This window comes from Dacryopinax primogenitus (genome assembly GCF_000292625.1).
Source record: "Dacryopinax primogenitus strain DJM-731 SS1 chromosome Unknown DACRYscaffold_8, whole genome shotgun sequence".
Taxonomy (NCBI): domain Eukaryota; kingdom Fungi; phylum Basidiomycota; class Dacrymycetes; order Dacrymycetales; family Dacrymycetaceae; genus Dacryopinax; species Dacryopinax primogenitus.
In genome coordinates, this window is record NW_024467205.1 from 1193340 (window position 1) to 1206694 (window position 13355).

Genomic DNA, 13355 nt, shown 5'->3' on the forward strand with positions numbered 1-13355 from the left:
ATGACTATATGCCCCTGAAGCACAGCCCCTCATAATTACAAGTGTTGATCAGGGCGTGGAGATTTTCGCGCCCAAGACCTGCCTGTTATACCCTCCTCTTCCTGCTTCCTCGTCTCTTTTTCTGTCATTCTGAAGCAGCGTCAATATGGCTGACAAAATTACACGTATCGCCATTGTGGATGCGAATAGGTGCAAGCCGAAGAGGTGTGCGCAGGAGTGCAGAAAGGTCCCGTTAGCTGTTACTTTGTGGTGGAGTCTCATGCTGATGCTTGAGATGGTAGTCATGTCCTGTTGTGAAGATGGGTACGGTTCAACGATTCGAGAGAGATATTGTGTACTGAATACACATTACAGGCAAGTTGTGTATCGAAGTCAAGCCCACCGATAAAATAGCCTTCATATCTGAAGTCTTGTGCATTGGATGCGGTATTTGTGTGAAGAAGTGCGTGCTTAACCTTTCCATGGATCATGTGGTAACACGCGGTACAGATGCCCATTCGAAGCTATCCAAATTATCAATCTACCCACCAATCTCGAAGCTGAAGTCACCCATCGTTACACCGCGAACTCGTTCAAGCTCCACCGACTGCCAACACCACGACCGGGTCAAGTGCTGGGTCTTGTCGGTACCAATGGTATCGGGAAGAGCACAGCGCTGAAGATCTTGGCTGGAAAGCTCAAGCCCAATCTCGGGAGGTACGACGATCCTCCGGACTGGCAGGAGATCCTTCGCAATTTCCGCGGATCCGAGCTGCAGAACTACTTCACCAAAGTGCTGGAGGACCACCTCAAGGCACTTATCAAGCCTCAATATGTGGACCATATCCCTCGTGCGATGAAAGCCAGCGCCACTGTCTCTGAGATGCTGGACTCGAAACTGGAAATGGGCAATAAGGACGAGATTGTGAATGTGCTAGAGCTGAACGAGGTCCTTGACCGAGATATCAGTGTCCTTTCTGGTGGAGAACTGCAGCGGTTCGCTATCGCCATGTCTTGCGTGCAGAATGCCGATGTGTATGTGAAGTTGACACTGGGTTTGTATTCGACACTTATATTTTTCACAGGTATATGTTTGACGAGCCGTCCTCGTACCTCGATATCAGGCAACGTCTAACAGCTGCGCGGACCATTCGTTCCCTCGTTCGCGCACAGTCCTACGTCATCGCTGTCGAACACGATCTGTCAGTGCTCGATTATCTTTCCGACTTTATCTGTTGCTTGTACGGCAAGCCAGGTGTCTACGGCGTCGTAACAATGCCCTACTCTGTTCGGGAAGGGATCAACATATTCCTTGACGGCTTCATCCCGACAGAGAACCTTCGATTCCGTGACGACGCGTTGACGTTTAAGATGTCGGAGACTGCGGATGAGGTGCTTCTCGATCGGACACGGCGCTTCCAGTACCCGAAGATGAGCAAGACGCTGGGCAATTTCAAGCTGGACGTCCAGTCAGGCAACTTCACCAACTCGGAGATTATCGTCATCCTCGGTGAAAACGGGACGGGCAAGACGACCTTTGTCCGAATGCTGGCTGGCGCACTGGAGCCAGACGATGCAAAGACGTCCGTCAAGTACAACGTTTCCCTCAAGCCGCAGAAGATCGCGCCCAAGTTCCCTGGGACGGTGCGGATGTTGTTGCTGAAGCAGATCAAGGCGGCCTTCATGCACCCGCAGTTTAACACCGACGTGGTCAAGCCGATGAACATCGAGAACGTCATCGACCAAGAAGTGCAGACGCTGTCCGGTGGGGAACTGCAGCGTGTCGCCATCGTCCTTGCCCTCGGCAAGCCTGCGGATATCTACCTGCTTGATGAGCCCAGTTCCTTCCTCGACTCTGAGCAACGTATTACTGCGAGCAAAGTCGTCAAGCGGTACATCCTGCACTCGAAGAAGACCGCCTTTGTCATTGAGCACGATTTCATCATGGCGACGTACCTTGCCGACCGAGTCGTCGTGTTGGAGGGCCAACCGGCTATCCATGCGACGGCCACACCACCACAGAGCTTGCTCACGGGCATGAACCAGTTCCTTGCTTCGCTCGAGATCACGTTCCGTCGCGATCCGACCAACTTCCGCCCGCGGGTGAACAAGTTTGACTCAATCAAGGATAGGGAGCAGAAGTGTGCGTATCGTCGTTTTACAGTGGTAGGCTGATGATACTGACTAGTTTCTATAGCAAGCGGCAGCTACTTCTTCCTCGAGGACGCGGCGGAAGACCAGTCGCGCAGCACCAAGACCTCTGCGCCCGGGAGCAAGAAATAGACGACAGCATCGAGGAGGTATCATTAGCAGGGGGGCCGGGCGGATATTGTTGTATTCCTGTAGCAGCGACTCCCATTAGGACGGGTAGTTCCGTGGCTAGCCTAGATGATCAGCGCTAGTCGCTCCTGCCTTGTTCTACGAGCTGCAGGATGTGCGGTATGCTATGCAATATATGAATTGCATCATATTATTATTAGACGTATGACTGCATCAATCAGGTGCCAGATCGATGTGCCGATCGCTGTAATTTCCGCCACCCAGGTGCTTGGCCCTAAAGACTTCAAATTACAAGTGCTAGTCACCATTCGTACTCGTACAACTCGTCAACCTCTGTCTACACTACCATGCTTACCTGCACATCCCTCTTTTCCCGTACATTGCCTTCCAGGCGCACGCTCATCGCCCGCGCGTCGAGCAGCTCCCGCACACCCCCAACCCCAACCGGCAACAACGCCCATAACGCCAGCGGCCGCCCAACATCCTCCCCAGTCCCAGCCCCAGCCCCAGTCCCATCCCGAGCCACCGACCCCTTCCCCCTCCCTCTCTCTCCCGAACTCGTCCTCGGCCCGTCATTCGAAGGTCTCCCTCCCGCCCCCTCCGAGGGTGACCAGGACCTCAGGTCCCTCCTCGCTCCTTTGCGAAAAGACCGTACGGAGGAAGACGTCCAAACTCTTCGTGCGCGACTCGTCTACCAGACCAGGAAGAGAGGGATGTTGGAGAACGATTTACTGCTGAGCACGTTTGCGCGTGAGAATTTGGAGGGGATGAGTGAGTCTGAGTTGAGGGAGTTTGATCGTGTGAGCGCTTTTCCTGTCCTGTTTGCCCCTTCCGCCCCTTTCAGTAGAGGAGAGAGCAGCGATAGCGGATGATGGAGTGCTAGATTAGGTATTGCTACACTACGACTGGTAGCTGTTAAGGGATTTCGTGACTTTTTCGTAAGAGGAAACATAAGAGGTATCCAAACGATGTCCGTCCGGGATATATACTAAACCGAGTCCATGTACAGTTCATCTCTCTCTCTTTTCTTCCCTCTTTCCGCTCCTTCTCTCCCTCTTTCCCATTGCCACTTCCCTACTCGTCATTGTCGTCATCCGCTAACCCCCTCCAGCTGCTAGACGAACCCGACTGGGACATCTACTACTGGTCGATCGAGAAACGTGATCCTCCCGCCCGGTGGGCCTCAACACCTTTGCTGGAGAAACTGAAACAGCACGCCAAGAACGAGGGCAAGGTCGTGCGTCGGATGCCGGACTTGTGGGAGGGGCGGGAGAGTGCCGGCGAGAGCTGAACAAGGCAAAGAGTGAGAAGGAGTAAAATGTACTGCCTGTACGCATATGCCTACCCAGTGAAACAGCGATCCCCCCGCCCCCTTCAGGCCTATAACTCCCCCAAACGCGCCTGATACCCCCTCAACAAGAGCCTCTCCACCCAACCCCCCTTCGGGTACTCCTTATCCCAACGATTATGCACATGCACGCTAAACACTTTCCGGGTGAGGATCTTATCCAGCTCTCCTCCCTCCTCATACGTCCTCCCCTCGCCCCAGAACTTGCCGTCTTTCGCCAGCGGGTCGGGCAGCGAGTTCTCGTACCCGCAGTTCGAGCCATCAATGAAGCACCAAGGGAGGATCTTGAATGGCTCGATACCGGCAGCGAGCAGCCTTCGCCAGAGCTTGTGGTACAGCCTTGAGCCCCAGTCGATGCTGTTCGGCTGAGGGGGTGGACCGGTGGCCATGATGTGGAAGGCTTCGCATAGGTAGGGCGAGTGCTGCTGAAAGTGCAGGATCGCACCATTTAGGGGCATGAATTTCTTGTCTGCAGAGCATCAGTATGCATTCGGCGTAAAGGGAGGGGAAAGCGCACCGTAACAGTCCCATTGGACGACAAACTCGTGTTCCAGCAAAGGGGCAAGATCCCGCGTAAGCAGGCTGTCCATGTCCACCCACACACCACCATAGTACCACACCACGAGGAGTCGAACAAGATCCCCATCCACCCATGCGCGCCTGTCCTTACCCGCACGGGCGAGCATCGGGCTGCCGTCCAGCGCTGTCCCGCGTGCGAGCTCCTCGATGTCGATCATGCGAACTTGGAACGCATCCGGGTAAGTGTGTAGGAACGTCGCGATATCCCTGTTCTGACTTAGGTCGCCATTGCTCCACAGGATAAGGGTAGACCGGGAAATGTCCTGCGTGGCGAAGAAGCTCCGAAGTGTCCATACCTGCCTCTCAGCAAACGGGAGGAGATCCGCACGCCAGTACATGTGGTAATACGTCCTCCCCTCGATCCAGTTCCTCACTTCGGGCCCGACTGTGCCGGCGAAATCGTAGCAGTCTAGACCGAGGCGCATCGGTGTTCCCGCGTGCACTTCGTAGTACTTCGGCCCGCGCGCGAGGGTGAGGTTGTATGCCGGAGAGAGGTTTTGGGGGTTGAAGCATCCAGTGAGTGGCTCGATGTGCTGCACTTCCCTCGCTATCCAGGACTTGCGGTATATCTCGAGGGAAACGGATATGTCGAGGAAGGTGATGATGCAGAGCACGAGTGCTGCGAAGGGGAGGAGAAGCTTGAGTAGCGAGCTCAGGCTCACGGGGAGGGGAAGGTGAAGTGGGGCCATGTACCAGTTCCTGCTCCGCTGCTGTTGGAGGGCAGCAGCGCGCGGGGTGGGCGTGACGTACGTGTGGGGTATTCGGGGTGGTCGGTTGAAGAACGGGATACGAAGAGCAAGACCAAACGGGAGGAAGGGGGAAAAGTAGTCGCGTTTTCGCCGCTTGCGTTCCCACCGCCTCCCAGTGCCGGGAAGAGAATATTTCTCGTCGAGCTCGGAACTGCTCCTGCTCGCAGCGTCTCGCTCTTTCTCGTCTAGTTCGGAACCGACGACTTGCTCGTACAGGCTGTAACTTCTGCTGCGGAGTGTTGGCTGACGGGCGTGTGTACGAGGACTGACGTGTCCGTTGGCGTGCGTGACCTGCGGAGGGGATGCCTGAGGGTGCTGTTGGTGCTGGTCATGTGTCGGGGAAGGTGTATGCGGGTAAGGGAAAGGTGGATGTGTGTAGGTATTAAGTATGCTGGTGTCCAACGGAGGAGGGAGAGGGTAATTGCCCCCATTGAAAGCCGGTGGAGACGAGTCTGGTGTGCTGCCGGTGTCGTGCTCTGACACTGCCGTGCGAGGTGGAGACTGCTGCCCTGTCAATGGATGACCAGGGGGAACAAGTCTTGTGCGTCGCATGTTCTCTCTCTCTTGGCTCTCCAGTCCAGCCTCCAGTCTCCACTGACACTCGGCACACTCTCAATAACAACACCTCCGATGACGTCGCCTGTCGCGTATTTCTCGTGCAAAGTACCCGAATGTGCTAATACCTGTTTACTGAACACAAGTCAGTGAGATAGAAGACAAATACGTGATCGCCCGCCGGTGAGAGCGTTAGGCGCACCTAAGAGTGAGCCCTTTGCCTCTAGTGTCTCTTAACCCCTTCCAGAGCACAGAGGGTCTCTCTGCCCACCAAACACACCCACGCGAGAAGAGGATCCGGAAGGGTGCGAAATTTTTCCGTCTCCGCGCAGAGAGGAGGAAAAGAAAACGGTCACACTTTTTCTATTTGACAGGGAATTTTGGAGGGGGAAAACAGAAGAGGGTCCAACCCAGCTCGACCCGTTTTCTCTATTGTGCCGAGGGGCGCCGAGATGGGCTGTGGCTGAGCGGATATTTATTAGGTTTGAGTCCAACAACTGAATGAATAGAGACTGCGCACCTGCCAAGAGAGTGGGGATGTGCTCTCTGACTGTTCGTCCTATCAGAGGCAAGGAGTGAGAGAGGGAAAGGAGGAGAGGGGGAGACTGAATCAAAGTGCCCTCCTGGCGCAGAAGCGTGCACACGCGTGGTAGAAGTTTGGAAGAAGTCCAGAAGCCGGTTCTCTTTCGTAAGTTCAGGGTGAGAGTTCGGGTATTCGGAGTGGGAAGGATTTGGGAGTACTAGTGGGATACTGGTCAGTTGTTGGTAAAGAGAGGGAGTTGGATGGTCAGCTTCAAGCTGAGTGTCCTGCACCAGTACTGCCTGCATCAGCACTCTGGGTAATCGTCGACCTCACCGCCACGCCCTCACCTTTACATCCTACCTTCGAATCTCCTGCCATACGTGGAGCCCTGCGCAGTCGATCACCCGGTCGGGCTGACAACCCACTCAGAGCGGAAGATCGTCATTCCCTTCCCGGTATATGACATATTTGTACTCGGGGTTAAGAGGAGTGACAGCAAGCTGCTCTTTCGCTTGGCATATGCAGATTGACATGAGGAGGGCCAGCGAACACCTCTGACTTCGGGCAACATATGACGGAGATGATGATCAGCATGATCACGGATACTGGGATAATGAGATGATAGGATGTATAATGTTCGTGCATCATCTTACGAGACTGAGAATATGAGAATAAGGTGAAGAAAACGCGCTGTCGTGTACCAGTCCATCTCCCACCACGGTGCAGTACCAGTTTACCTTCACACCACCCTACACCACCGACCCCTTAACACCAAACAGCAATACATGATCCCGTCCAACTCAACAATCCCACACAACATGAGCCGAAACATCCGAAACACAAACACGGATACCAGACAGATACCAAAAGCAGCTCAGTGTAATGCTTACGCAGCAGAAGGAATCGATAAGACATGAAAAATGAGAATTCGAAAAAGGTTAGTTCGGTAATTTCTTTCTTTCTTCGCATCTGACATCCGGAATCCGGTTAGTATTGCTTCGTCATCGTGTCGTTCCTTCTGAGCTGCGCACCAGGGCGCAGCATATACATACCAACCATAACCCTTATACATCTAGAAAACAATTCTCATCTAATTCTACTCCCGGGCTGCGCGACCCTGCCCGAAGAACTCCCCCCGGAGCGGAGGGAGCCGTCAAGCCAAGACTTTCTGCATCGCAGCTACGACCTCTTCAGGACTCTCAACGTGCCATTGAGCAAAGGTCTTCTTCCCGCTCGGACCAACCGCCGTGGAGAAGACGCGGTCAGGCCCGAGGGAGAGCTTGACTGGTTCGAAGGGTTTTGCCGGCCCACCGGAGGGCGAGGGAGGGCGGGTGAGCGAGGCCGTTACAGGAGGGGGCATCGTCACTGACGTCACTCCGAGAGGGAAGAGCTTAAGAGCGCGGAACATGTCTTCGTCCGTCTGTATCATACATCAGCGCACGCCTTCACAAAGAGCAAGAAACACACCTTATCATCCCCAGCGCAGAAGACCAGCTCGGCCTCGGGGTTGTTGTACAATATCCGCTTGACGATCTCTCCTTTGTTGATAGCGATCGGCCTAACCTCGAGGTTCTTCTTCCCCACCAGCACCTCAATCGGTCTCTTGGGCGCGAGGTTACTCTCCAACAGATCCAGGCACTGCTTGCACTGGAAATCGCCCCACTCGGGATCACATTGCCTGTAATGCCAAGTGATGCTAGATTTTTTCATCTCGATAAAGCTACCCGTCGTGCGCTCGGTAAAGTACTGGAAGATCTCGGCGACCTCTTTCATCCAGCTCATATCAAGCGATTGGGCCAGGTTCGTCCAGTCCGCTGCGCCGGGCTCGCGCATGAAACACCCGTGCTCGGCGGACATACCGATGCGCTCTAAGTGGCCGAGATGCTGCTCGAGGAAAGCCCCGTCACGCCCGGAGATGATGTATACGAGGTTTCGCGGGTCGGAGCTGAGCGCGTGCAGGGCAGCGAGAGTAGCGGTGGACGGGACGGCCATAGAGGGGGTCTTGACAATCGGGGTGAGCGTGCCGTCATAGTCGAAGAGCATGAGGCGCTTGGTAGCTTTGTGATAGGAGGACCGGAGACGCTCGATATCGAGGTAGGGTGTTTGGTGAGCGGTGTGTTCGTGGCCAATGTGGCTCAGGAGCATGCGGACGAGCACAGCAGCCCAGGTATGGGACGTGTGAGTGCTCACGATCTTGTAGAGCGTCGCTTGGCGATCTGTCTTTTCCGACTCGCTCATCGTCAGCCCGTGGTTGATCACGCGGGCCACGTCGCCCAAGTTCCAGGGGTTCACCTGTAAGGCAGCGGTCATGTTCCCGCTCGTGCCCATGAACTCGGAGAGGACGACAGGAGACTGCTTGCCGCCCTGTTGGCAGATGACGAATTCCATGCTGGTGGTGTTCATCCCGTCGCGGAGCGGGGTGATGAGCGCCAAATCAGCAGCGCAGAGCAGCGCCATATACTCGTCCTTCTTGATAGCTTGGTGACTGTACACCTTATCAGTACACTTCGCTTCCGGCCTGTCGGAGATGAGACTCACTAATGATGCACGGGGATGAAGTCCAGACTCCCGTATTCGCCGTTGATGTGGCTTACAAGCTCGCTCACCTGCCGCTCGAGCTTGGGCGAGTCGGTCAGCGCGGGCGAAGTGACCTGGATGAGGACGGCGTTCCCCTGCCATTCGGGGAAGTCGATGAGGAGTTTCTCAAAAGCGCGGAGCTAAGCGAATGAGCATATAAGCTACTCAGAAGCGGCAGAAGCGCACCTTCTGCATAACACCCTTGACGACATCGAGCTTGTCCCGTCCTACGATGATCTTCTTGCCCTTGTAGAGCTGGAGGAGCGCTTCCAGCGTAGGCTTGACGCCCGGGGCATCCCGATCATTCGCCACGCGCTCTGCGTCCACACCAACAGGGCAGAACTGGATCGACACGTGGTTTCCCTGGATGTCCACTCCTCCAGGGGCACTTTCGTACCCACAAACGCGGATGCACGTGCTCGTAAAATGACGCGCATATGAGTAGGTCTGGAAGCAGATGAGGTTGGCGCCTAGCATTCCGTCGAGGATCTCCTTCCTCCTTGGGAGGCAGCGGAAGACTTCCGAGCTGGGGAATGGCGTGTGAACAAACAGGCCTATATGGGCGTCTGGGACAAGCGCGCGCAGCATCTTGGGCACTAGGAGGAGATGGTAGTCGTGTACCCAGATAAGATCGCCAAATTGGTATATGGAGGCGATGGCGTCTGCGTACGCTTGGTTCGCCTGTACGTACGCATCCCAGAACTCATCCTGGGACGGAGTCTCGGTGGCGACGTCTTGCCAGAGGAGATAGTGCAGGAGTGGCCACAGCGCTAGTAGGAATGAGCATACGGCGCCTATTCTGTATGGTGAGAGAACGCACTCGTTTTGCAATATCCATCATAATGTCCATGGGCGACCTTCTCGTCAAGCGTCACAGGGATATATTTGACCTTGTCGCCTTTGGCAGTTCGGTGATTCTCAACGGTGTGGACCATGTCCCTCATCTCCTGGTCGTCCAGTTCTTGGATAGGGACGACATCGTCTGAGCCTTCCGCGAGCACGTCCCCAGTCCAGGCGACGATGAGCTGTTCGTGACCTGCATCTGCGAGGCTCTCAATACCGGAGATCATCGCGGTATGCCCGCGACGGGGTGCGATGCTCCAGCGGTTCTGCAGCTTCTCGTCCTCCGAGCGCAGGGGTACGTCCGCATGCATCGTCGTGGTGGTCATGCGTAGTCCGTCGTCCGTCGTCAGAGTCGGGACGATGTCGGGCGTCTTGGGGGGGGAGAGGAGTCCACCGGGGTTGGGTCCATGCCCGGAGAGGGAGAGCACGACGGGGAGATAGTGACATGTATGAACGATTCGCCCTGTCAGGGGCACACCGTGCTGTGCATGCTCCTCCTCCAGCTTGCGGATTGCGGCGCGTACCTCTGGGAGAGCGGGGAAGTGTGCAGGCGCGGTGTCGTTGTATGAGTCCATGATGGATGAGGGGATGATAAGAGGGCGTCTGGTTGTGGTGGTGTGCGAGGATGTTGTTGGGGTGAAGGTGGTGGTCGATGGGGAGGAAAGGGGAGGGCTTGAGGGAGTGCTCGCTGGCTGTGGCCCTTTTAAGCGGATCTAGTTAAGTAGTTGAGGCCTCGTCGATCAATGACAGAAAGTGAGGGGTGTATCCTAAAGAGGCAATGCAGCTCAGGACATTGACCGTTTGGCCCAATCAGCCTCTTTGGGTAATGACACTCCCTTTCACATACAAGACACCGAGATCAGCTAAGACACGCCACGTGCAACAGAACACCCTCATCTCACACGGAGACAATCGGTGCCTAATGAGGTCACCACTTCAACTTTCTTTCTCTCTGCTCTCTCACAGCGAACAAACGCAACAACAAAGGAAACAGCCAGATATGGTAACATCACCCATCGCGCACATCACCCACCATTTCACCCCTTCTCTCTTATCCTTCTCGTCTCCCAGACACCCAGTACATATCCCCACTGCACTTTTCAACCCTACTACTGCACCTGGACAACCACCGTTCTTCTCGGATCCAGATAATCCCTCTCTCCCAAGTCCCTCGCACGTTCTCCAACAATATATATTAATATCTCGGCACTCCCTCAACCACCGGTACTCGCAGGGACCTGGGCCGATCTCTCGGACTGCCGATCACGTGCGTCGGAAGTGCGGAAATGCGGGTGCAAGCCAACGGTCATCACTCGCACGGACCATGTCCAAAAGGTTCAAAAGGCGGCTCTGCGCTTCGGTTCTGCTCACTCTCCTCTCTCGTCTGCTCGTCCATCCTCCTTTGCTGGCTACTTGAGATGGTCAAGGGACTGAACATCCACATGGACGATGTGTGGTATCCTGATCTCATTCAGTGCCCCCCCTCACATTTATCCATGTGCTCACCAGCTCTCTTCGTCCCCCCTCCTCCCCCTTTGCCACTGTGGTTTTGTCGAAGATACTGGTCTTGTCGCCCAGGGTCTGTCACACCAGCCGTCGAGGGTTCTGCTTGCTACATGCCTTCTTGCAGACAAGCTACCAGCTCTTGCAGCTCTGGTGTGTTCGTCCTATAGCGCTGTCTTCGCATTCGGCCCCGCATAACTCGATGTTATACTCCCGATGCTCTCCGTGTTAAGGTCTGGAGTCTTCTTACTCCCACGGTGTTGTTATCCAGCAGAGCAGTGTACCAGGATGCTCATTCGACCTGTCGTGGCACAACTAGGCTTAGTCTGGAGGATGTCTGTTCCCTGCAGGCGAAATTCTCTATCCTGATTGCTCTCGCCTACTGAAAATTCTCCCGAGCACCTCAGCCCTACCTCGCTGCTCACTTAGCAGGATATTAGACTAGCAGTTCGCAGGCGTACGCCAGAGAACGGGTGCGTTGATCGGCCAGCCATGCACGAGCTCAGCAGCACGTCTGTTCTTGCTGTCCTCCGTGTTACGGAGCTCCCGTTCTCGGACATTCATCTCAGCTGCATCATAGTATTTAGACTCCTTAGGTGTTTCCACTAGCCCCCACCGAGTGTCTGAGGCTTTCACTTTCTGTGTGTACTAAGACGCCGGAAAGTGTGGGGAGCCACCCCACGCCTCGGTGTGCGCTTCCGGGAACTCCAGCTCTTCACTTTCGGCTTCCCATCAACCTCTGGAGATATCTCAGCAGCCATCTGACCCTGCCACACCAATCTTGTCCCAAATAACCAGTATGGATATGATGATATGTCTTCTTCGTGGTGGTGCGTTCGGGCAGACGGCGTGTCCTCCCTGCGCTCCCTGAGCTCCGCCTTATGCACAGCAGGCCCTCTTGTTTTTCCTGCATTTCTCTTCCAACGCGGAAGTCAAGCAGTGGCACACATCCTGATGTGCGTTTGTCAGAACTGCTCATTTCCATCCTCTCTATGCTCTGTCTGTGAGAAACATCGGCTGTCTACCGTCTAGCCCAGTCGCGCCAACCGCTTCTGGCCACTCCCATGTTCGTGAAATGACCAGGGTTGAACACGGTTCTGCAGTGGGGAAGTTCTGGTTGGCGCGTCCGGGAAGATCGGTCAACCCTCGCTTCCGTCCTGGTTCCCAGATCGTCCATATTAAGCTTGGGCTGAATCCCTAATTCTACACCCAACGGAGTTGAGGAGGGAAGTAAGCCTTGCTTGCTATGCGCTCTGTAGGATGACCCAATCGCTTGATATCTTTGTGTACTCTGCTAGTTAGGAGATCTGGCTCGCTTGAGAGCTGTCAGCTTGAGATCTCTTGGTGTTCGAGTTGAGAGAATACTGAAGAGAATCTGTCGATAACAGGGTTGGAGGCATCCAAAAGTTTCGACTAGTCAGCCGATCAGTCGATGACTTGGAATCATTACGAAATTATGTCAACAAGGACTCTACCACAAACTGGAGGAGGCGCAACCTAACTACGAAGTGGCTATGAGCGGGCTGAACCGAATCTCCCCGATTTGAAGGGAGCACCCAGATTTTACTGAAGCTTCTAGAATGAGCTTAACACATAAGCGGGTCAGTTGACTCGCCATAGTACGTAATGATCGTTCCCTGACTTAAGGGTAGCACTCAAACAAACCCAGTCCGAAACACGTGCCAAAACCAAATTATAGATTGCGATCATAAGCTAAGTACGTTGCGGAGAAAAACAAGTATCATTGGAAAAGTCCACTTCACAGCATCTCGTAAGCAACATCGCGCTTGGTGCCGATGCCGGTCATCGTGCAGTCTTCGGAGATATCGGAATTGACACCGATGTTGATGCTAGTGCAGCAGGAAAGGATGCCGATGCACTGGGCGGTAACTGGGGTGCCGTCATCGGGAGGGGTGGTGCACTGTGCGGAAGATCGCCCGTCAGAGGGAGCTGGGATGGGTAAGAATGTGTACTCACGTTCAAGCCGACGGTGATATCCGGGCCGGGGATCTGGAGGTTCTCCAAACCGAGGGCGTTGGCGATCAGTGGCTCGGAAGCCAGGGCGAGGGTATTGCAGCATTGCTGGGGCATCTGATCAGCGAAGGAAAGAAGGATCGAGTGCGATCGTCGCTTACCAAGTTGGCGGTGCCGCAAGTAAGAGTCGCGCTCTGACGAGGCAGGACGTAGGCCATAGAGCTGGCCACGAGGGCAAGGACGAAGACGAAGGACTGCATTGTTGAAGAAGGTAGGAGAGCTGGAAGGAGAAGGCTGTAGAGAAGAGCTGTTGAGGCAAGAGCTGATGGATTTCCGTCGAGCTCGAAAGCTGCTCCTTTTATAGACATTTCGCATCAAGCCGCTCTCCAGAAGTTGAAGGGTCTTCACTGTCCGCTGACCTTTCGTATCGAAGTGGCAAGTCAAT

At 54.8% G+C, this 13355-nt stretch overlaps 5 protein-coding genes across 5 annotated transcripts in view; 2 read left to right on the plus strand and 3 right to left on the minus strand.

Annotated features, from left to right (window-relative positions):
* Positions 1-386: 386 nt before the first annotated feature.
* Positions 387-2330, plus strand: DACRYDRAFT_22093 (hemin import ATP-binding protein hmuV). Its single transcript, XM_040772671.1, has 4 exons — positions 387-442; positions 490-1014; positions 1065-2122; positions 2177-2330. The coding sequence occupies exons 2-4, from the start codon at positions 836-838 to the stop codon at positions 2260-2262; spliced, it is 1323 nt and encodes a 440-aa protein (XP_040629351.1). The 5' UTR covers positions 387-442; positions 490-835; the 3' UTR covers positions 2263-2330.
* Positions 2331-2906: 576 nt separating this feature from the next.
* On the plus strand, positions 2907-3517 carry DACRYDRAFT_26898 (DUF339-domain-containing protein; the record flags this gene model as incomplete). The annotated part of the gene is made up of 2 exons (XM_040774290.1): positions 2907-3059; positions 3371-3517. Coding segments are annotated over 2 exons (300 nt in total), but the record flags the coding sequence as incomplete, so codon positions are not given.
* Positions 3518-3639: 122 nt separating this feature from the next.
* Positions 3640-4875, minus strand: DACRYDRAFT_88808 (uncharacterized protein; the record flags this gene model as incomplete). Its single annotated transcript, XM_040776878.1, has 2 exons — positions 3640-4076; positions 4125-4875. 2 exons carry the CDS (start codon positions 4873-4875, stop codon positions 3640-3642), a joined length of 1188 nt encoding a protein of 395 aa, XP_040629353.1.
* A 1946-nt stretch (positions 4876-6821) lies between these two features.
* On the minus strand, positions 6822-10008 carry DACRYDRAFT_66586 (trehalose 6-phosphate phosphatase; the record flags this gene model as incomplete). Its single annotated transcript, XM_040775822.1, has 5 exons — positions 6822-7433; positions 7481-8498; positions 8552-8730; positions 8777-9360; positions 9411-10008. 5 exons carry the CDS (start codon positions 10006-10008, stop codon positions 7167-7169), a joined length of 2646 nt encoding a protein of 881 aa, XP_040629354.1. The 3' UTR covers positions 6822-7166.
* A 2612-nt stretch (positions 10009-12620) lies between these two features.
* DACRYDRAFT_22095 (uncharacterized protein) overlaps positions 12621-13355 on the minus strand; it is a 1432-nt gene continuing 697 nt past the window's right edge. Inside the window, exons 2-4 of the mRNA XM_040772672.1 lie at positions 13072-13354; positions 12914-13018; positions 12621-12857 (exon numbers count right to left, since the gene is read on the minus strand). Of these exons, the coding sequence (XP_040629355.1) occupies positions 12696-12857; positions 12914-13018; positions 13072-13278 (474 nt within the window). The 5' untranslated portion in view covers positions 13279-13354 and the 3' untranslated portion in view covers positions 12621-12695. The remainder of the gene's footprint in view (positions 12858-12913; positions 13019-13071; position 13355) is intronic.